This window comes from Ammospiza nelsoni, chromosome 4 (genome assembly GCF_027579445.1).
Source record: "Ammospiza nelsoni isolate bAmmNel1 chromosome 4, bAmmNel1.pri, whole genome shotgun sequence".
NCBI lineage: Eukaryota > Metazoa > Chordata > Aves > Passeriformes > Passerellidae > Ammospiza > Ammospiza nelsoni.
The window spans coordinates 17,305,302-17,329,094 of record NC_080636.1 but is presented as its reverse complement, the minus strand read 5'-3'; the positions used below and the strand labels follow the sequence as shown (position 1 = coordinate 17,329,094).

Genomic DNA, 23,793 nt, shown 5'->3' with positions numbered 1-23,793 from the left:
CAAAAGTGAGCTTTTGAGGTGGAGGTCTCTTGATAGGGATTTCCACCTGAGACAAACTGACTGATTCCCTCTAAAAAGATGCCAGCTCTTGGTACCCAAAAATGCAGTCCAGCATCCCCAACCATATCTCATATTAACAAAATTACATAAGGAAACTATTGAAAGAGTAAGTCTCTGAGAATCTCCGCTTTTTATCTTGTCAAAAATATTTTTTCTCCCTTTTATTAACAGCAGACAAAATCAAACCCTTTTCCTCAAAGTCACATTTATGTCTACTTATACAAAAAATATCTACTGCCTTGCTCATTGATAACACTCATGACTCAATAGCTTTTGGTCTAAATTTTTATGCATTTTATTCCCAAGCCAAATTAAATAACATTCTGGTGAATGGCTATCAGCAAAGGGGAATTATAAATGACAATAAATAGTGCTTTTATGGTTTTGAAATTAAGGCAGAAGAAAAAGACCTATCTTACCATGTACTATGTAATGGTTAATTACTAATACATTACTAGCTGTAAATTGATTTCCTTTGTGCAATCTGCATGTCTATTTTCTTAATAGTAGTGTTATCCCCCAACCTCTTCACTTCTCTTTTCCCTACTGAAATACACAGGTCGTTCACACAAAAACAACAACAACAGCCAAAAGAAAAAAGAGGGAAAATATTAAATGTTGGTGATTATCTGATATGTTAAACTTGAGACTGGATTGACATAGGGGGCAGGGAGTGGGGTGGGTGGTGTGTTATTGCTAACATGTAATGGAAAATTATGGTTAAAACAGCACAAAATCTCTTGCATACAGGATAACTGTGCAGATCCTGTTCATGAAAATATTAAACTGATCCATTCAATTATCTTTGCACAATTTTTCCTTCAGTTATGATATACTGCGATAATCAAAATCATTTCCCCTCATTCTTCAACACACATTTCAAAAACTAGTTATGGAACCTGTGTCTCGACACTGACTATTCACCTACAGCACACTCTTTTAATCCACTAGTGTGGCTGAAAAGTCCTACACTATCCTCCAAATGTAACTCATTCATTCACTCAGGCATCAACAGATTCCACTGACCTTGGTTAAATCATTTTAATTGATTTATTCATGCATACACAAAACAAACCTACTCAATTATTCTATGCAAACACACTCAGCTTCCAGATCATTGAATTTTTACATATTTATTCACCAATTTGGATAATTCTTCCATGTACTGTAGCACTACAGACTTCCCTAGTGCTAGGGGGTTATATAAATCTATCTTGATCTGTTTAAAGGGCGAAAAATGAAAAAATGGAAAAGGCATAGAAATTTGATAAGGGCTTAGAAGAGCACTGTGAGAACAAGCTAAGGATCTTCCACAAGGGAGTGGCACTTAGAGGTTAGTAGCGACTTTTCTTCTGTCCTGAGAGTATTCACTGGCTCCCCAGCCACATGGTGACCTCTTTCTTATATTTTAACATCACCTTTTTCATTGAGATCATGTTTCAGCTTCTCCATTTGCAAGGCAAATGACTGTCAGTTAAGCTTCAGGGAGTGCAGATCCAGTGGAAAGGCAACATCAGGCTTTGCAGTGTTTACACAAATGCCCAAACTAGCTGGTTCTACACAGGACTATGGTGCAAACCCAGTGGGGACATAGGTGTGTAGCACAGAGCTGACTGCTGCCATGTGAGGCTGGCTGGTACCCAAGCAATGAGAATTAGTTAATGCCTACTTATTCAACTCTACTTGAGCTGCAGCCACACAACTGCACTGGGGAGGATCCCAAATCCCTCTCATCTTCCCATCGCTGCCTTGCCTCTCCCAACAGCAGCAGCAGCTTCTTCCTATAACAAACCTGGAGCAAATAAGTGAAGAGGCAAAGTTCTGCTGCCCAGGGAAAGATTTGTGCTTGTACATGCTGCACTTCCTAAAACAGCAAGCCCACTTTTGCTTTTATGCCCCTGGTTATGGAAAACATGCAACCACTGCAATGCCCTTAGCTGCAGAAGTCAGCACAGCCCCATTTAACTTCAGTGGGGCTATGCCCATTTGTATTATCTCTTCTTCCTAGCTTATTAGGTATATTCAAATGCAGCCTCCTCTCTTAAAACAGTTCATAGGATCTGTATTTGGGGTTAAGGGGAGAAAGTGTAGTTACTCATTATATGAAATATCACAGTAAAAATGTTTTATTGCAGAAAAAAGAAAGTGGAATAAAGATTTGTGGATGCTCATTTAACAGATGCCAGTTGGATCACAGTATCTGCAGTTTTTCATGTCTGGCAGTGTTTGGGTCCAGTCATAGGAGAGCAGCTGTAATATGGAATATAATGGCCTAGAGCTCGGTGAACTGGCAGAGTTCAAGTTTGTGCAGTTCTCCTGGCAACCTGGCAATTCTAGAAAAACTTATTTTATCCAAACCTATTTTTCTTTAGTGGGAAAGAAAACTTAGCTTATTATTGAAAGAAATAAGATTTTCAGTCCTGTCTTAGTGTAACTAAAGTAGAGTACAAAATAAAGGAAAGCAATATAATTTCACAAATGAGGAGGAACTCTGTAAGATAAAACAAAAAAAATTGTTTAGTCTACAGACTTCACATGAATTGAGGAAGGGGATGGAGAAGTTAGTAACTATGGATCATGAACTGAGTACAGTAATATCAGCAAACATGTTGATTTTTCTTATATTACACAGCTTTGTACATTTATCTCCTCTGATTCACTGGCTTTATTTTTTTATCAAATGAATTTGAAAAAGTGCATGTGGACTACTGCTAACTGAGATTGTATGGTTATATTAGCTGTATGTGATAGGGACCACAAGTTTCCAGAATATCCCTATCTGGTCATAATTAATCATGACAAGGATCCTGTTGAGCTGAAAGTGATTAGTTCCAGCCTAATTAAGGGTCACTACTGACCATGGTTTTGAGCTTCACCAGACAGGTCATATTATCATATTTATTCTGCATAGACAGAAAATAATTAAAGATGATGCAAAAGCATGAAGCACCTGGAATTTTCCAAATCAGTAAGAAAAAGAAGCATAAAAATATTACTTACACCAAATATCTGAACCTATTTCAGGGAACTAACTAGAATTAAAAAAAAATTTCTGTGAGAAATGAATGAAAAGATTGTGTTTGGAGATGTAGTGAAGTTCACTTAGAACAGTATCATCCAGCAACAGTGCAGAAAAGATAATTATGACACATAAATGAAATCTCCCTCCCGTAGTAATGACATTGTATGCTCTCAACCCTACTGCAGCCTTGTCAGCCACCTGGGCAGCATGTTTTGGCAGACCATGCAGACATTTTCTGACTAATAAGAAGTTAGGAAACAGTGTTTTGGGAAGATAATGGAAAAGGTAAGCTAATATGGAAGACTGTCCTGACTCCATCTTCTGCTTTGTCAGCCTAGCCTTCTGGAGCTGTAATTCCTGGAGGTGATCCTTCCTGCAATTCCCCAATCTTACCCCAAGGCCTTTAGTGGGGTTAGGTAATCTTCAAAATTAATTTAGCAAATGACATTTATCATTAGAAGTGGCACCTTGTAGACATTAGCAACAGCCTCTGTGCTCTCACAGTCATCCTCCTCCTCCAGATTCCACAGTGCTTGCCTGTGTTTCTCCAGCAGCCCATGGTAAGCCTAAAAAGAAACACAGTAGGTGTATTTAAATAGCTGAAAAGATCTTAATAGTTTCCTTGTGATCCTTCCCTTTTCCTCCTTGATGTTCTTCCCACGTATCACTACAACAGTAATTGTTTACCTGGAACCGCAGCTCAGAGGGAAATGGAACTTGCCTTACCACCTTAATTTGAGCTTTTCCAGTCTTGAGTATAAAATTTCTTAGCCTCAGCAATATGGGGTTAAATAGTATGTAAATACTACTACAAAATATGTGAAATGATCTGACTTGAAACCTGCTTTCCAGTGTATGAATATCACTACATCATAGCCATTACTACAAGGTGCAGAACAGCCATCTGACGTCATCCTGAGACACCTGAGTGGCAGCTGTATCACACTGTGCAGGAATTTTGCACTGGGGTTGGTCACCATGTCCCATGGTGGTTCCTAAAAGGCTGATCTATGATTTGGCCCTGACTTAGTCCTTGGTCAGAGTTTTAAGAGAGAAGCAATTTTTTTCTTCATGTAAGGACGGTGACCGTGTTGGCAGGCTCATGGAAAATTATATTTCACAGACAGAGACTGCCTCAATCTATAGACTAATAAATAGCATTATACATAAATATTCCATATTTTGATTTAATCTGCCAAGTGCTCCCTATAACTCCCATGGTAAATATGTCTTTTTTCATTAGGTATGTCAATAGAGCTCTTCTAAAGAGGACCAAAGTGCCCATAAATGCTTCAGCATTCTTGTAGAGATAGACTTGAAAGTTCACACATTTCATGGAGTCACACTTTATGAAAGAAGTTGACCAATTAACTGCTATAACTTGTATTTCCACCATGGGTAGGCAGAGCCATTACTGATTACTGTAACTGACGCTTTATGGTTTGTGTTCTTCATTGATCATTCCTGTATTCTCTGCAGTAAAAGACAAAATTAAACTCCTTTTCCAACAGAAACATAGATGGAGAAAGAATGATATAGGAACTCTAACTTTTACTATATATCTCATTCTGTCATAAAAAAATCAGATTTGCAGCAACTCAATTGTTACCACCCTACTTGTGTTCAGAGCAATCTGATGTGAATGAAGCTTATTGCAAAATCCACCATCATAATCGGCAACCACTTAAAATTCAGCAGAAAGGTCAGTTAGTGGCAAGGCTGCTACCATGGTGGTGTGAGCCCTTGATGAGGTGAAGGGGGAGAGGAAAGAAGTGTTTTTGAGCTCTGGGCTCATGGTGAGGCTTTGCAACCAATTCCTTCACTGTTGGGATGGCTGTGAAATTATGAAACAAACTTAAAATAGCTCCTCAGAGCCAAATGGATTGTTCTCACAAAATAATTACTGGACTATTTAAGTTATTTTTAACTATTTAAGTCAAATCATGGGAGCTGCAGGTACAAATTTTTCTTTTTCTTTGAAGAGTTTCTGCACTTAAGACCCCATCTGTTCTGGGACAAAAGACTCTCCCACTGTGTAGCAGAAAGAATTACATTTCTGACTTTCTTAATTTGTACATAGGCATTTCATAATCCTAAAACTTAGCTGTGTTCTGTCCTGGAGCATGAAGTGCAAGCTGCCCCTCCCTGCTCAGCCTATCAGAAAGCTGTTGAGCATGCTTAGTTAAACTCTAGACTAATGATCTGCCCATCAGGTGTACAGAACAGAGCATCTCTTACAGAAAGCTGTGTGGCTCTACCTTTGTAGGGAAGAGGTCTTACAGCAAAATTTTTAAGCTTTGTTCAATGAATCTTGGATGTGTGCAAGAGTGTCCAATGATGTCTAAAAGGAAAATACATTCACAAGTGCACACTGGCTACAAAAATGTGTGACAGAATTATTTGTCTCAAGTTTGGTTTTATGTAAAGTCAAAGGTGTAAAAAATGCTCTACTTGTTTTGGAGTGGGGTGGTGCCAGGCAGGAGTGCATACAGAAATAGTAACTGCTTTATCCAAGTCATACAATATAATTAAAGAATATGGCCCCATGGTGCAAAATTGCAATGTTAAGACCAATAAATTCTGATAGATTGCTGCAGTTGGAATCTGGGTCTTCTCATACAATAATTTTATCTAAGTTATTAGATTTCATCAAAAGTTTAATGCTGCTGGATGTAACCACTTTCACCTTAAATTATTTATTTTCATGAAAATTGAGTATTGATTTTTTTTTTAATTCTTAATAACCTGGGTTTGCAATTCTCAGCAGTTACTTGAATTCTGCAGCTCTCAGCATTTACAGCTAAGAACTCTGATTTTGTATATTCATTTGGAACAATAACAACAAATCTCTATAGAAAATATGAGCACGAAAACATTACACTGGCCATTGTGTACCATATTAAATTATCAGCTGCAAACCTTCTCTAAGGCATCCTGCCAGAGATCATAATTAGTTTTTCCTCTACTTCCCTGAAATTTGGTAAATCTTTTGAGCCTCAGTAACCTCACTCATAGAAAAGCAATGAGATCAGTGCAGACTGTTTTCTTCTGTAATGCAGGCTAGGTACTTTCCTCCAGGTATTTCCTATCTTGAAGCAAACACACAGTAGAGCAAAGCAAAACATGTTTTCCAGGAAACATATAATTTTGCATTAACCCCATTGGCATTCTCTTCCAAAGCAACACCACCAACACTGCAGGAACAGCCATGGCAACAGGGGCTCTGACCCTGTTCACCTATGCTACCACACAGGATTCTCACAAGGACACAAAATTCCCAATTTTACAGAACTGGGAGAAATCTGCAATACATTTGGCTTTAAAAACTAACAGAACAGGGAAAATAAGCTTTTACTTGTTCACCTTGAGAAAATGATGAACATCTTCAGTAAGAAAAGTTTTGCTAAGGAGACTCCTTTGTTCAGCTTCCTGTCTGCGTTTGAACTCTTCCTTCTTCTTGGCACGGCACTCCAGGCGTTTCCAGATCAGCTCTTTACTTTGCTGCATGCACTCTGGAACATCAACCACAAACAATTAGGCACCACAACTCCACAGGGAGAAAGCAGCATCTGCTGCTGTCACACAACATAAGCTCGTGGAGATCTGTTAGTGAGTGAAATAGGCAAGTAATCACCATGCAAGATTTGAAATTTGCTTCTTACTCCGATAGCCTTTTTAGATGTGAACTTCTAAATTGTTACATGGCACTTAAATCTATCAGGTTTTTGGACTGCTACCATCCTGCACCCTCCCTTTCACTGGTGCTGCTGTTTATGCAAAGGCAGTGTGTTAGTCCAAGAAACAGATTGCCTCATGCAGCACCCCAAACCTCCCCCTCCTGCTTCAGGAAGGTCAGTAAGTGTCTCATTACCTAATTGAAGATATGCAAATGCTGCTGCAAGGACAGGGGCAGTAACATATGGTGGGGAGAAAAGGTCTAAAGCAGTGCTAGTTCAGATTAGTTTGAACTGGCATGCAGCCCATAAACACCAGACTTCTAAAGTGACTCATCCAAGAACCTGCAGTAAAAGTTGTCAAGGTCCCTCCAATTTTGTGCTACTAATGGGACCTATTTGGGACCAAATTCCTCCCCACTTCATTCCCCCTGTAGCTCCAAGTGATACATATATTAACAAGGCTATTTGCATCCTGGGTTGCTGAGTGCCATCACTGCTTTAAATGTTCTGCCACTTCATGTCTCATTGCCCGTCCACCTAAGAAAAATTTTACTAATTTCCCTCAGTTACCTTGCCCCAGAGCAGTACTTCACTCCTGACACAAGCAGCTAAAAGGGGATGCAAATGAACCTGTTACCTGTGGCTGCTGTGCTGCCACTACACCAAGCTGCTTTAACTACAAGAAATTATTTTGTAGAGAAACAAAAGGAGCACAGTACTGCAGCACCAGGAATGTTATTTATTCTCCATGCTAATTTATTGTGTTTATCCACAGGCTGATGATGCACTGACAGAACACTTGAAGGTGCACCAAAAGCCTGTAATGAAAATATCACTTAAATAAATGTAGCAGTGTTTTACTTTTAAACACTATTGATTCTTTAATACTTCCTTATTTTGCACCCTAGGAGCACAGTCTTGCTGGCTTTGTACTCTGTGAATTATAGGTACAGTTTAAATTTTGTATTTAGAAGCTCATAAGAAAGGTCAACATAAGGCTCTATTGGAATAAATGCTGCACTCCAGATAATTTTTTTTAAAGCACATTTCATTTCTATCTAAAACCAGGAGGTTGATAATGTTCTTCTGCACAGGCCATACCAGCTGTAATATGTAGCTATATATAACTATAAAAACCTACTTTGCATAAATTAAAGACCTTGACAGAGGTATTTTTGCTTAGGAAAAAGGGAAAATTGACAAAAAGAAGGAAAAAAATCATCCAGAGACAACCATTTATGCTTAAAGAATGTTGGTGGCTGAACCTATGTGAAAACTATGAACTAGGCACAGACAGTTTTAGAAACAAGTATCCATGAAAGAAACTATATCACAATATGCATGTATTTGTGAATATCAGCAAACTGTTCACACAGCTAGATGCTCTGAAAGAGGATCAAGTCTGCAGCACTTTCTGTGATTAAATAATTGGCTCAGTAGATGACAGGAGAGTGGTAGATATTGGCTACCCTGACTTCAGGCAGGTTTTCAATGCAGTCTCCTGACAGATCCTCACAGAGAAGAGGATGGATGAGCAGGAAGATGGACTGAAAACTTGCTCAAAGTCCACCTGGAAGCCAGCACTTACAGGGCTCAATACTGAATGCAATTCTGCTCAGTAGGTTCATTAATAACCTGGATGATGGAGCAGAGTGCAAATTTAGCAAGTCTGCAGAGGTCACAAAAAATGGGAGGAGTGGCTGATACACCACACATGCTTATACCTCCATCCACAGGGCACTTGTCAAGCTGGAGAAGTGGGCAGATGCAAATCTCCTGCAGTTTAACAATGGGAAATGAAAAGTGCTGCCCTTGGGGAGGAAAAACCCCAGGCACAAGCACATGATGGGGACTGTCCAGATGGAAAGCAGCTTGGCAGGAAAGGACCTGGGGTTCTGGTGGACACCAGGTTGAACATAAACCAGCAGCTAAAGGGAGGGGATCCTTTCCCTCCATTCAGCTCTGGCTAGGCCACACCTGGAGGGCTGTGTTGAGTTCTGCGCTCCACAGCCAAGTACAAGGGAGACATGGAGATCCTGAAGAGAATTCAACAAAGGGCCACAAGGGTGAATGGACTGGAGCATGTCCCCTATGAGACAAAGCTCAGAGAGCTGGGGCTGCTCAGCCTGGAGAAGAGAAGGCTCAGGGGGCATCTCAGCATATTAAGTATATAAACCTGAGTATAGAAACACCTGGAGAGTGGGTACAAAGAAGACAGAGCCATTCTTTTCTGTTGTGCCCAACAAAAGGACCAAAGACAGCTGCCAGAAACTGAAACTCAGGAGGTTCCTTTTACCATGAGGATGACTGAGCACTGGGACAGGTGGCCCAGGTGGAGTCTCCATTCTTGGAGAGAGAAACTGTCTGAACATGATCCTGGGCAACCAACAGCAGCTCAACCTGCTTAAGCAGACAGGGTGGACCATACAACCCACAGAAGTTCTTTCAACCTTAACCATTTTGGGATTCTGTGAATTTATAACCGTGAGATAAGGCACAAATTATCACCACTGGGCCCAAAGTGAGTGAACAGCACTGCAGCAAGAATGTACTGCAACAAGACTGCATTCATTCTGACTATTCAGTTCACTGAACTCTAAACCTAATGCCATTTTGCTATGACAATTTTCTTTAAATGCGTTCAAAAATAGCAGAAATGGTTCTGGAAATTGTGTTGGTTTTCATTATTTTCCTTCTGACTAAATGTTTACCATTATTTGCTGTGAGTGCTGAAGGGAGGCACTGAGCCCTGAAACAGCACCTATCAGAGAAGATAGGACTATATTTTTCAACACTGGGCGTTAGGTAACATACAAAATGGCACAGGGAGAACCTTAAATCAGTGGGTCAGTCAGCTGAGACTTTAATATGACTGTATACTTTTCAGATAGGCAATATGAAGAGGTGTGAAAGGAAGAGGAAATACTTCATTTTGGAAGTATTATAGTCTGATAAGAAAAGAGAGATTTATAGGAAGATCTTAAGCTTTAACACTATCTTTTCAGAAAAGTGATAGCACAACTGCTTTGTATATAGCACAACTGCTTCTGGCTTTACATGCTACCAAGGAATCCTAAGACAGTGTCTTATGTCATCCAGTATGACCAGCAATGCCAAGTGAATAGTAAATGGAGAAATATCACAAATTAATGGAATTAGATTATGTGAACTATGGAGTAAGTACCTAGTAATACCTGGAACAAGACATAAAAGGCCTGAAGTCAAAGTTCCCATTCCAAACATTCACCCTCCAGATAAAACTGATCCTGGTCAATTCATTAGTATCTTTGTAAAATAGAGAGGTATATACAGCTGAAGTTGCCCTTTTTTTTTACTCTTTAAAACATGAGAATTCATGTAAGTCACGAGCTCCAGTCTAGGTACTCACCATTACTGTAATGTGCCAGCTGTTCCCAGAAGGCCTTGTGCAGGTCTGTTAGAAGCTCTTCCTTTTGTCGGACTGAAAGATTGTTCTTTACAGTTAAGTGGTCCAGAATGTTTGACACAGTATTTAATCTGCCCTTACACTCTTCTGGTATAGAGGACTTCAGTGAATCAATCATTTTCACCATAAGCTCCCAGCTGAATAACCTTTCCTGAATGTCCTAAACCAAACATAAAGTCTTGCTTAGAAACCAAGATTGTATCTTTGGTTGTGCTTTCCTTTCATTGAACTATTGATTCCCAAATCACAAAGAAAACCACTGAGGCTTCTCAAAACCATGTGAATAACCATCTTCATGTACTTAAATACTTCTGAAAGTCTTGATCAGTGCAGGCTAGCAGTAGGTTTATTGCATGTGCAGTTGCAAGAGCTAATCTAAAATTATTGGTGCTTTTCATTACTTGCAGCTGTCAAGAAGACATTAAGTCTGGAAAAGATAATAACAGCTTTGCAGAAAAAAGTTAAATACTCAAGGAGGATAGATGGACAGAAGACAATATGGAAGTCCTGGACCTCTTTTCAAGATACTATATGGCACACCAGTAAAGGTTCTCATTTTGAAATGAGGACACATACCTGATTCAGATAATGCTGTGATTCCTTCAAATACACAGTCAGACAGAGTTCAATACATATACTAAAAATTACTATAATTGCCTACTGCCCAGCAGCTTTCATTGCACTATTAAAGAAGTAGCCCTAGATCACAGTAAGGAAAGATTTCCTGGGTGAAAGTGCAGCTGTTTTAAGCAATGCTGCAAGGTTAGAAAGAGTTTGACAATGCTGTACTAAGTTAACAGCTGGACTCGATCTCAGGGCTCTTTTCCAAACCAAATGATTCTATGATTCTCTGACTTACTGTAATTAATAGAGATGTACCTACAATGACCTCTGCAATGAGATTTGAGCATCATCAGTAGTGACTTCAGGCAGGAATATCTCCTGTATCTGTATCCAGATTATCTTATCTGCAGTTTTCCCATCTGAGGAACTTACTGTGCAGCAGCCCAGTTTGGGTCATGTGTGACAACCAGCAAAGGCTTTTTCATACCTGGCCAGCTCAGTCTACTGAGCTGCTCCAATGCAAAACAAACAAGCTAATAATTACTGCATCTGTTTATACACCAAATTACTAATAAATGCAGTGATTCCAATTGTATGTTAATCTATAAATTACATATAACTCTTTCAGCACATCCTGTGCAATAAACAAGGAAGGATCTGTTAAGATTTAACACAACATAAAGCACAGTGTGGGTGCATTTATGAACGCAGTTTTCCCTCTTCAGACCATATTCCTAAGAGCTGATAAGAATTTTCAATTCAAACTGAAGTCACTGAACACACAGAATCACCCTCAAATTTAAATTAGGATTTGTCAGTCAAAGTGAAATACATATTTTTAAAGAAAATGAAATTTTGTAATGCCCACAGCAACAATTCTCCATCCATTGGATCTTAAGCTCTCACTCCTGATTCACCATCTGCATTAATAATACTTTGTCCTTATGACTACCTAAATGGTATTCTGAGAGTTAGAACTCAAATACAGAGAGGTCACCCTCCTATGAATCTTCCTAAAGTGCAATGGAAGTTGAGCTCTCAGCAATAAAGCTCAAAGAGACAACTGGATTAAGCAGTCTACATCACTTCTGAGGCAGGACTGACAGACTCTGCACTGACATAATTCTTTCTGCTCATATTGACTAAATCTGTTTCAACTTTTATTTCTTTTTTACTTTACCATCGCCTGCAAGTCTTGAGATTCACTTAACAAGCTTTCTACTGCAATCATCTTCTCAGTCAGATCCATCATTATCTTTGTGGCTTTGGCACTTGAGCATTTTGATTGGTCCAAAAAATCCTGCTGGGCTTTGTCAGTCTGCTTCCAGAAGGCTTCCATCTGTGGAATATGAATCAAAAAACAACCCATGTTCCCTCATTAATCATCTGGTATTTCATTCCAGAAAGAGGCATACATATGAGTCTACTGAAAGACAAGTCACAGACAGCTCTCAGTATTAGTTATATTGAACAATTTGCAAAGATAAAGAGACTAATAGGTATTTTATATATATTAAAAATATACATAATATATTGGTGGTGGCACCTAACCCTTAGGTCAAACCTGACTATTTAAAATAACTGTAGTAATTCTTTTTAACTAGCTAAGAATTTGTTAATTCTCTACATATTGCATCTATAAGAGCCTATAATGTTCTTAGTATTGATGGTAAAAACCTAGAAGACAAACTGCATCCCTTTCATTCTGGGAAGTTTATTTAGCTGTAGGAACAGGTATTCTAGTCAAACAACATTTTTATTAAAAAAAAGAAAAACTGAAAATTATTACTGTTTTACACCATCAAAGCCTTTCACAGCTAGATGCTACATAAGCACTTTGCTGAATTAAATACTTTATGTCAGCACAGTGTATGTGCCAATTCTAATAGATTATTATATGGACAATCCCTAGTTTTAGGTTCTGATTCAATAAACATGACTGTGCACACTGTCAATATTCTGTGCTCTGTGGGATTACTCGTACACATGAAGGTAAAAAATGCATCCATCACCACAATTTCTATTAAGTACCCATGAATTCTGGGGGGAAAAACGTGATTATGGCATCTGTGAGTATGGCAAAAATCCCTTTATATTCTCAGAGGAAGACTGGATTAGTTCAAGGTACTGAGCTATACAAATCTGCATAGAGGGAAACTATTTTCAGTACAACGAAAAGCATCTGCAGACACAAGAGTGACAGAGCCACTGAAGGATGATCACTGCTGGTGAATAAATGCCTCATGTTCCTCAGCAAGGTTGCCAGCAATTATTTTTACATGACTAACGCTGGAAAACTCTAAACAAGCATTTTTCCTCTGAGCAAAGTTAAAGTACAAAAGAAAGTTGACACAGATGTTCCAATGTTACCAGGATTTCCACTATAAAGTGAAGGGCTCAGGGAAAGCAGAGAAAATTCCCAGTGAAGCACTTAAGCACCAGGCATTAAAAAATGTTAACTCCTGTATGAAATGGGCCCAAGGCTGAGGTGATGGGCTGTTTGGTCCAGGGCTGAAGTGCCACAGTCAATCAGCACAGGCAGCTCACAGAGCTGTCACTCTCTCATTTTCATCAGCAGTCAATTTGCTCAAACTTCAAAAACAGGAATGGGAAGAATATTACTCAGTTTACTGGAGAATAGGACATAGAATGTTCTTAACCTCCAGTTTTCTAGCCTGAATCTAGACTGACACAGTGAACCTACTTTAGAGAAAAAAAAAAACATATGCCTGCTATCAAATGGTATTTTCACATCAAAAAATGTAAATATATTCTCATGTGGAAAGCTGCTAAAAAAAAAGGCTTTGCTTTAGCAAATGCACAAAACATACTAAAACATTGCCCAGCAACTACAGTTTTAGTACTTCTTTCTGCTGGAAAAATATTGTAGGCTCTTATTACTCCCTTACTCAGTTACAGGGATTGACAAAAGCAAGGGGAGAGGATAACATTCCTAAAAGTCAGGCTATATATAGGCTTGAAATAAATGTTATCCTCAGACAAGCTCCAGAGGTTTCTCAGCTGATAAAACAGTAGTGTTTTACAAAAAGCATAAAAATGTTTTATTTATAAAAACATACTGACACCCAAAGGGAGCTGGAAATATTTTGCTGGGGCAAAGTAAAAATATTTTCAGGACACATATAAAATACTAACTGGGGACTACTCAACAAAACCATTGCACTAAAGAACTCCCCACAAAAGAATAACATTAAAATAAAATTTTAGAAAAAATTAGATAGTTACATTATCTATTACATGCTCGGAATATTCCCTTTCCCTCCTTTCCAGGTCTTCCAGAGTCTGGAACTCTGAGTTACGGGCTCCTGACATTTCAGTATTCTGGAGTCTAGAGTCAAGTTGTTTCTGTAATTCTTCAAAATCCTGGGGGAAAAAAAATTCAAGTGATTTCTTAAGCAGAAAAACAGACATAACTTCTAAATTTGGGAGTGAATCTGTATGGCAGTTCTGGCTCATGGCTAAGAAGCTGAACAGGAGTGTTCAGAAAGTTCTGTTCATGGTAATGCACGCTCTGTAGCAAGCAAGGATATCTCCAGATATATGGCAGCTCTGAAATAAACTTAATACAAATACATACATTTCCACTAGGATGGAAGTACAGTCAAGACCATAATCCATCTCTGCTGAATTCATTAGTAAACACTGCTTCAAGAGCTTTTATACTAATAATCCCTATAATCTATCTAGCAATATTTTTATTTTAATGCATGTGCCCCATCTTAAATGGCAGCTATGAGTGTACAGGCTGTGTTTAAAAGCTCAGGTAAGTATCCAGGTGATAATCAGATAGTGATTCCTGCAGAGTGCTGGATGAACACACATGGATGAACACACCTGTAATGCTCATAAGGGACAAATTATACATAATTACATGAGGATGCACATTTTTTCAGTCCTTTAGAAACCAGGGTGATTTGTTAAGAAAGCTGATGTTGCTGACTAGTCTGCTGCCATTGCCTAGTAAGCTGATAGTGAAAAGGGTGACTCTTGCTTCACTGCAACGTGCCTTACATAGCAAGCACTGACTTCTAACACCATCCACTTTTGGCTATCAATGCATTAGCTTGATACCTTTATGCCTTAAATAAATGTAAGTAGAGTTTGACAAGCTTCACTAACAATTTCATCAAAATCCCATGAATTTTTATGATGCAGAATTAAAAGTGGAAAAGGCTGTCTGCAATAAAACTTGCAACATCTCTTTTACATGGTGGTCATAACCAGCCTTTTTCCTTGCATGATATCTCCCCTCTAAGACTGTCAGGTTTACAAGATCTTCCTCTCCATCATATAGGACACAGAAAACCCATACTGGCCCTTAAACAACTGGACTTCTCTGGCAATTATTGCATCTAATTATTTGGATTTAGTCCTTGTCTTGCAGCATCTTAGGAGCATGAGGACACTGATGCCATCAAACTTCACTGAGGATTAGGTTCTATCAGGAAACATGCCTATTCTAGATCAGCTCTGTTTATAATTTGAAATCATTACCAGAAGACCACCAGTAAAAGGATTTTGCTCATCTAATCTCACTTTTCATCCAGTAAATACAATAAGCTTTAATACTAAACCTGAGGATTTAAGGCAGAAGAGTGCTTTAAGGCAAAATACCTTCTGATATAAATCACAGGGTACAACTACAGAAATTCTTATAGTAATTCACAGATTGTGAGACTGCACAACAACTAAAGCTTATGAGCTGATACACAAATGCCCAGATGGGAAATTCCATCTACATGTAAGAAAAGCATAATTGCTGCTTGATTAGGCTGCTCTCAGTTCAAACATTCAAGACTTGGACTGGCAGGGCACTGGATAACCTTACCTAAGACAAAGCTTCCTACAGAAGGCTGGGCCAATCTCAAGATAGGCTTCTCAATCCAGATTTTTCTGTGACTCTAAACTGGAAAGTAGAACCAATAGCTCTCCTATTTTCTATAGATTTGTAAAGCTTTTTGCTCCTTCTAATAACCTTGACAATAGTCCTGTGACTCTACCTGAAACACATTGACTGTCAATATATATCTTCCAGTTCAGAAGTGGCATACAGACTATGATCCAAGTACATGAAAGAAAAAAGCATGATGAGGAAAATAAGTATATTTTTCCCTGATGAAAGCCTTGAGCGTCATACTGCTACTTTATTTCCTGCTATTTTATTATCAGCAAGATACCTGGGACCAAACAAAGCCCCTGGTAATTAGAAATTATTAAATCTGAGTGAATAGGGTTCAAAATGTTCTGTTTAAATGGATTCAACTACAAAATAGTTTATCTTTAGCAGATTACGTAGATCACTTCATACAGCAACAAGGAGGAAAAGCATACAAGCTAATGTAGAAAATCAACTAACAAGGGAGTTTCTTTGCATTTTCTTCAGAAATTGATTACAATGACATGGCTGTTAAAAAGGAGTAGGTGAAATGGCCTGCTGTAGTAATAAAATTAACTCTTATTTTGTATGGTCTTAAGTACTAACCAACAAACCCACTTACATTTTCCTGATTTAAAAGGATCTTCTTCAACAAACCATCAGTAATCTTCTTTTTACGATGGAAGTCTGTGAGGTATATCTTGAAAATCTGAATAAACATCTGTTTAAAAGGAAGAAAACAACACCCAGGTTAAGTGTCTGTTCATCATTGTAAGGACATCTTTGTGATAACTTTTGCTGATTTAAATCAATCAGGGAGATTATAGCGAATCATAAGTGAAACAACAGATAAATTAACAGATTTATCACCAGCAATTCTCCAGTACTTCCACTGTAAAAATTCTCTGGTTTTGGCTCCAGTGGGATACTGGAAGATGGTGTTACACATAATCTCATATATCCTTGTAACCAGACAGACACATTTTAAACTATCCTTGACTGGATAAAATGCAGATCACTTGAAAATACAAAGCCCATTTTTCTAAAGTTTAATGAACCCCTAAACTGGAAGATATTAACTATTCAAAAGATACTAAAGACTCATTAATCTGACTTACACTGTAGTCAGCCACATAATACATCAAACATTTTTATATACGACACAAAAGAAACTATCTCAAGTTCTATCTAGCTTCTCTTGCAAGAAAATAACTTATTTTCCATTTGTGTGCCTTTTTTTAAACTGTAATACTAGTGTCTTCAAAAAGACATTTTAGATTTTTTAACACTGGGAAAACTTTTGCTTAACCTTTTCCCCTCTTCCCTCAATTAGAGTTTCAGTGTAAGGTTAATTCACTTCATTAGTAACTGCTGCAGCATTTTGCAGTGTGGAAATCAAAATACATGAAATTTAACAGCCACCTGCCTGTTCATTATAATCTTGAAAACAAGATGATGCAGAACTTCCCTGTGTAAAACATATAAAAACATAAATGCATACATATTTACATATAGAAACAGTTATTGAGGCTCATGTCAGGTGGGAAATCTGGGAAATATAATTAGAGCCCAATAGAAGAGGAAAACATATGGCAGTCATGTTTTGGATCTCACTTGCAAATGTTTTGGACCAAGATATCATATACAGTAAAAAGAAAAAAGAGGGTTCGGGAGAAGACTGATAGAAAAAGATGTATTTCCTTAGACTTCATGCCAAGAAAAACTGAAATCAGAGAAAGCAGAATGGGAAAGAAAGCAATTATTCTCAGACTGATTTATTTTTTCCCTGCTTTAGCCTCTGACAAAAATATAAAGCTATTTACATATTCAGCTAAAGGTCTAAGTCCTTTGTGGGTATTTCTAGCGGGCCACAAAGTATGTTAAGTGCTCATTTTCTCTGTGTTTCTGTGATTACATCACTATGTTGCTACTGACCTTCCTTAGAAATTGATTATTAACCTTGATATCAAATTCAACCTTCTATAATCAAGCTAAATTTCCTTCTGGAATCTGATCACAAGTTCCCTTTCTCATCTAACTAGATATGGATAATCCATCAGATGAGAAACTGCTTCCCAGGGTTACTTTCCTGTTTCCTCCTTTGGGTTGTGTAGAAATTTCTTCAGAAAATCCCACCCTTTGAAATATTCTCAGTGGATTTATTAAATTCTAACAGAAATTACCAATTTTGTTTAAACAAAGCTCAAGAAAAGAGTGGGGGAAAAAGTTATAGACTTTATGTCCAGATTTGTAGTTACCAGATTTGTAGCTAAACCTCAGTAGCAGTAATGGTGCTGATCATGGCTAGGCACCACAAACAATCATTACTGAATATCCCATAATATCCCAAAACCTTAATTGTATTTTATTTTTCTTTTCTTTTCCTTGTCAGTTTTGGATGCTGTGACTTGATGCAGGTAGTTACCTATGGTTTAAATGGTGCCTTAATCCTACAATTATAAAAATTCAGAACTATTGTACTTACCACAATGGTACTGATGGAGATGAACTGAATTTTCCATTTTATTCCAAAAGCTTTAAGTCTTTAGAGTCACAACACACAAACAAGCAAGTTTGTCCTTAAGACAAACTCACCTACTAAATAATTTATTACCTCTTCTTATGAGCCTCAAGTGCTGTATGTTAATCTCTGGAGTAATGTTTAAAACCAATTTTTTGTATTTGCTATATTGGTATTTCCCAGACCAGTATACTTCATCATATTTCACTTCCTTAGGAAGCTCATATATATGCAGAGTAGGAGGAAAGAAAAGTCAATAATGTGGAAAAGCAACTCAGCTGCACTATAGCCAGCTGTTTATGTTATTTCCTAAGCTAATATTCAACTAAGATGTTCAAAACAATGAGCTATAAATGAGATATCAGTACCTACCACATTTTTTTCTTTTCTGAGTTCAGTATCAAGAAGCATGAGATCTTGTAAAGTAAGACTGCAAAGGCAGAGCTTAACATCGAAACTAAAACAAAGATTAAAAATGCATTTATAGCAATCTAAATGACAGTTACACAAAAAGACAACATAATATGTTTCATTTAACCACTAGATCCTCCTAAAAAACACTTCCCCAAAAGAGAAGTAAAGTTACTTTATTTCTACATTGCCTCCTTTTTAAGAAAATATTTCTGTATGTAAAAGTAAACAAACATAGAGCTTTCAATAAAGTTGGCGCTGCAGTTTCCTCTAGAAAAAGACAAGGTGAACACAGGCATGAGTGGATTCAACCAGGGAAAGCAGGGCTCTAAATTGAAACAGCCATAGCAAGAGTGGATATTTTGTAAACATTCTTCATTGCTGGTATCTTTCCCAGTTCCTGGGACACAAACATGATTTTGTTACTCTTGCTAATGAGAGTGCAGACACATGTATTCGTCTAGGAGTACCTTGCCCTGGTGCAGCTGAAAGGAAATCAGAGCGTACAGTCCATTTCAATTAACTCTACCTGCTCATCAGCAGTGTCAGAGAGGAACTGTTCTCCCAGAGTAAGACATGAGTAGTTCCCATTAAAACAGAGAGAACAGAACACTGAGTGTTCTCAAGGCACCTGCAGTGTGAGATGTCATTGTACAGGGCACAGACCTCCATCCCCAGCACACGTGAAAGAGCATACGAGACATAACAAAGACATCTCCTTATCCTAACAGTGACACACCTTTTATGAGACAGCTTTTGGCCAGCTCCGACTCCCAAAATTTCACAAAGAACAGGATGACTTCCAACAACTTAATGTATTAATCTCCCAACAACGTTTTTAGAATTATAAGCAGATAATCCTGTCCTGATGTGGTGACTGTGTGCATTCATACCCAGCCTTTCACCTTTAGTGACTGTCCTAAAAACACAGGAATTGACCAAGCAAGGGCAGGTTTACTGCTTACCTCTCACATGTCAGCACTTCAGGGAAGCTGGCCACCTTTAGAAAGGCTCGGGCCTGAAACCTGTCATCACTTGTTGTGGAATGGATTGTTGTGGAGGAGCTGCAGTCCTCTTTGTCTCCCTGGCTCAGGGATCCCAGGCTGCCTGACATAGATGTTTCCACCACTTGATTAGGCAGAACTGCTTGTTTTGGATTCTCATGCAAAGATGGATTGGATGAGCCATCTGCCAGAGGCTACAAGTCAAAGGAAATTCACAAGGTCAATTAATATAACACAATAAGGAAATAAACATCACATCAATTTTCAGTGTTTACTTTTAGGGGAAAAATTAAACAGTATACACAGCAAAAGTGTTTCCATGTACATGAGAGGCTTTTGCATTGCCCAGGAAAGCATTCTTCTGTTGTAGTTAGCTGCTTGGTGCATGCTTTCTCTTTCCGATCCTTGTGGTGTTTTTCTTATGGCTCCTTAGACAGATCCAACTCCCATTAATGTTAAGGGGAAGACAAGCTCCCTTAAATACAGTGAAAATTGACTGGACCATGTAAAGATTGCAGGTTCCAGCAATGAAGGGTAGCTGAAAGCAGCTGACACTTTACAGAATAAGCCCTGAGTCAATGGACTATAAAAAAAGGAAAGGTCCCTATTAAGCAGATTGGCAGTAAATTTTCTTCCATTACTTGACTCTGCAATTTACTCTGACACAGAATGATTGCCATTAATTTTTACAAGTAGAATCTACAACCTTACCCTAAATTTCTGGTTGATGGGATAGATCACTTTTGCCTTTAATGCAAATGCTGCAATGTTACTGTTCAGAGGAGACTCACCTTCCTGTATGGAAAAGAACAGAAAATCATTTGAGAACAGCAGCAGATCTGGCAATTATTCACTTTAAGTATTGTGTGCTCCTTTTTGTTACACAACTTAAATGCTCCTATTAATAACTGTTTATTGATTGTCCCTGCTTTGGTGCAAGAAGTCTTCTCATAAGGCTCATTCCAAGCAGGAAAACTTAAAAAGGGAACTCTTGTCATTATCACTGCTACAAAATATTTCTAATTCTCCAGGAGAAAATAGGTAGTATCTGGTATTTGCAAGGTATTTTCATTTCGTGTCTTGTCACTACCTCCACACCATTAGCAACAGCTAAAGATTTTACAAATGAGACTAATAATAAAAACTACTGAAGGATAATAAACTCCACAGATATCATCATGGCCATAAATTCTGTCTTTCAATTTAAATAAAGAAACAATAAATTAAAAAAACATAGTCATTATTTTTTCCCAGGAAAAACTTCTATAATACAACCCTTACCCAAAATCTAGAGAAAATAACAACGTTTTTCCAAATAACTTTTAATAGATATTGAATTCTTTTCACACAATTTTCTGTATCACAATCTGACTTTCTGCTACTGCCTTTTTCTATATGCTGGAACAATGAGATCATAATTTTTTTGAGAGGTTAGGTATGGCATAATAAAAGTTTGGCTATAAATAGCAGATAATGTGTGTAAATCCAAGCACTAGGACTTCCTATTTTATCTCCTTTGGTTTTGTCATATGATAGACTGATTTGTCAAAACACAGGGTTTTTCATAAAGCTTTTTCTAGGAAATATCAAAGCACTAATAGAGTCTAAAAATGGAAATGGAAAGAGAAGAGCAAACTATGCAATTCACTGAACTTTTACCATTGCACTTTTTCATCTCCATTTATTTTCATTTTTTTGGGTTTACTGATAAAGTTTTCTGATAAAGTTGCCCTGGTGAGCAGTTCCAGCAGGGACAGGAGTGGACAGAGCTACTGCTCTGCAGTGACTGGAGGCAAAGCTGCAAAGCTGTATTGCAGAGTGCTAGAACTAACACATCCTGCTTCTCAGCAGGCATAAGTAACACACAATTATTATTAATACAGTAATTATGGTTTTATTGTAATGTTAAAAGTCTCAGAATGAAAATACCTGTTTTTCTGAAGTGCTCTAACCTAATTAAAAGCATTTTCCATTTATGCTTCTTCATAAAATGTCAATTTGATGCTAGTAACAGCAAAAGCCTCTGGAAATCAGAATAAATTAGTAGAAAAAAATACATATAATTTCAGTAGTTAGACAGACAGATGGGAGAAAGTCCCCTCAAATAACAAGGTTACCTCTTAATGTCTTATAAATGAGCCATGTTATGGAAATGGATAGAGTTGTGAATTATCACCTTTAAAAGACTGTGATCCCATTTCAAAAACACTGGCAACAAGCATGAAGATGCAAAATTGTGTAAGCTCTCCCACAACATTTACACTTCAAAAAATAACCTAATCCATGCTCTCTTTTAATATTCTACTTTAACTCAAGCCATGTGACCAAGCATGTTGTGTCACCACTCCTGATCACAAAGGTGAAATGAAGATTCATTACCTGTCAGGATTTAAACCAACAATTTCAATATTAACAATAACATTTTCTTGAAACCAGCTCTTGTTACAAGCTAAGCACTAGACTGGCTGGTTCTGACTGACATTTTACCCATGTATTTAATTTATGTATAATAGACTGAATGAGTCAGCTGAACTGCACGTATTTAAACGAGCAGGCTTAAATCACAATCTTTAGCTCCAGCAAGACCAGTCAAATCAGCTTTGGGTGAAAGATAGTGACTACACAGTAGGACTGATTCTCCATTTATTTTGGGATTATTAAAAAAAAAGTTAAGTTACTTGATGTTTCCATGGAGAGTGGGTTGTTAGTTTTATATTTCTACTTTTTTTCACAAATTCTCTAATTGTCTTTGAATCCCAGCTCACCACAGTGGTCTTTCAGCACTTACAAACTTTTTCTTATGTTAATAGTGTTAATTTATCCCATCAGCCTTTTGAAACTAAGGAAAACATAGAGATGAAAGCAAAGAAGTCTCTGTCCAAAAAGAACTCGGGATCTTGATTAAAATATCCAAAGAGTGCCCCGGGAGAAATGGAATTCATAAGGGGAATAAGTGCTCGAAATGGTTGCATTCATAAGCAGCAACCAACTCCCACTCTCCATCTTACACTTTTTCTGAACACTTTTAAAAGTCTCTCTCCAAATCCACTAAAATTGAGACAATTTGGAGCAGGCCCTGAACATGCTTACTGCTACATGCAGCAAAATGGAGATCCACCTGTAAGAGCAGAGCTTTACCTCCAGCACCATCTCCTCTTTTGCTGTATAGGGTTCTGCTTTACTTTTCGTGAGCGTGTGCTCTTTTTCATCAGCATTGAAGCTTTCCAGAAGTCTCTGAGAATCATCTTTCTGAAATTCCAAGAGAAAACATAAAATGTAACACTTGAGATCAGGCAGGTTAACTGGAAACATCTTCCATGGCAGCCTGGATACATTCATGTCTCCATCATGAGAATTATTCCAGTATTAGTTGAAAATTTTGGAAAAATACACTCTAAAAATGGATGAAAATGTTACATATTCAGAAAGGAATAATTAAAATTAATGAACTTTTAAATTTGCCATTCCAGGAGTAGAATTTTAATCTAAAAATGTTTTAAGAGGCCGTGAACCTGTCAAATCAATCCATCTGCTCTCAAAATGTCATACTACAGACTTGGTAGTCAACCTCATGGTCTGAGCTCAAACATCTCAATTACAGCAAGTTAAGTAAAATTGTCTATAATAACCAGCAATAAAGAGAATGCCAAGTATTATTTATCCCTGGCCACAAGACAAATTTCCTAAATGAAGCTTTATGTGTGTGGAAGTTCCTGCCAGGGAGAAGTAACTATCAGAAAATGTTCATCACCTTCCTTCCCCAAAAGCAGCCCATCACTTCACAAACACAAAAAGCCACAGGTAGGGACACAGATACTGTGGCAATGAAACCCCCTGCTACACATGATCTGCCCTACACACTACAGAGATCAGAAAACAACACTAATGTGCCTCCCTCCAAAGACAGCATTGCAAAGTTTGTTTTTTTTTTTAGTGAAGCAAAAGATAGCAGCCACACTACATGGATGACTTTTAAAATTCTTTTTCAGGTTTTCAATCCACTGACTACTTCTGGATGTAGACTAATGATACAGCTGCAGTGACTATGCATGTTGCCCTCTTATGGAAAGGTTCACCATAAATGATTTGGCCATTTGGTAGGTAAAGCAGTCCATTTGCCCAGAACACAGAGAACAGCCCAGCTTTGGAACACACTCAGTCCTGTATGACTTGCCTCTGACACCTCTCTGCA

General features: G+C 37.9%; 1 protein-coding gene across 1 annotated transcript in view; it reads right to left on the bottom strand.

Moving 5' to 3' along the window:
• The window catches only part of EVC (EvC ciliary complex subunit 1), a 49,003-nt gene that overhangs the window by 23,563 nt on the left and 1,647 nt on the right, over positions 1-23,793 (bottom strand). The window contains exons 2-11 of the mRNA XM_059470164.1: positions 22,740-22,850; positions 20,313-20,396; positions 19,563-19,795; positions 18,559-18,643; positions 16,288-16,386; positions 14,015-14,152; positions 11,949-12,107; positions 10,148-10,364; positions 6,446-6,594; positions 3,550-3,648 (exon numbers count right to left, since the gene is read on the bottom strand). Of these exons, the coding sequence (XP_059326147.1) occupies positions 3,550-3,648; positions 6,446-6,594; positions 10,148-10,364; positions 11,949-12,107; positions 14,015-14,152; positions 16,288-16,386; positions 18,559-18,643; positions 19,563-19,795; positions 20,313-20,396; positions 22,740-22,850 (1,374 nt within the window). The remainder of the gene's footprint in view (positions 1-3,549; positions 3,649-6,445; positions 6,595-10,147; positions 10,365-11,948; positions 12,108-14,014; positions 14,153-16,287; positions 16,387-18,558; positions 18,644-19,562; positions 19,796-20,312; positions 20,397-22,739; positions 22,851-23,793) is intronic.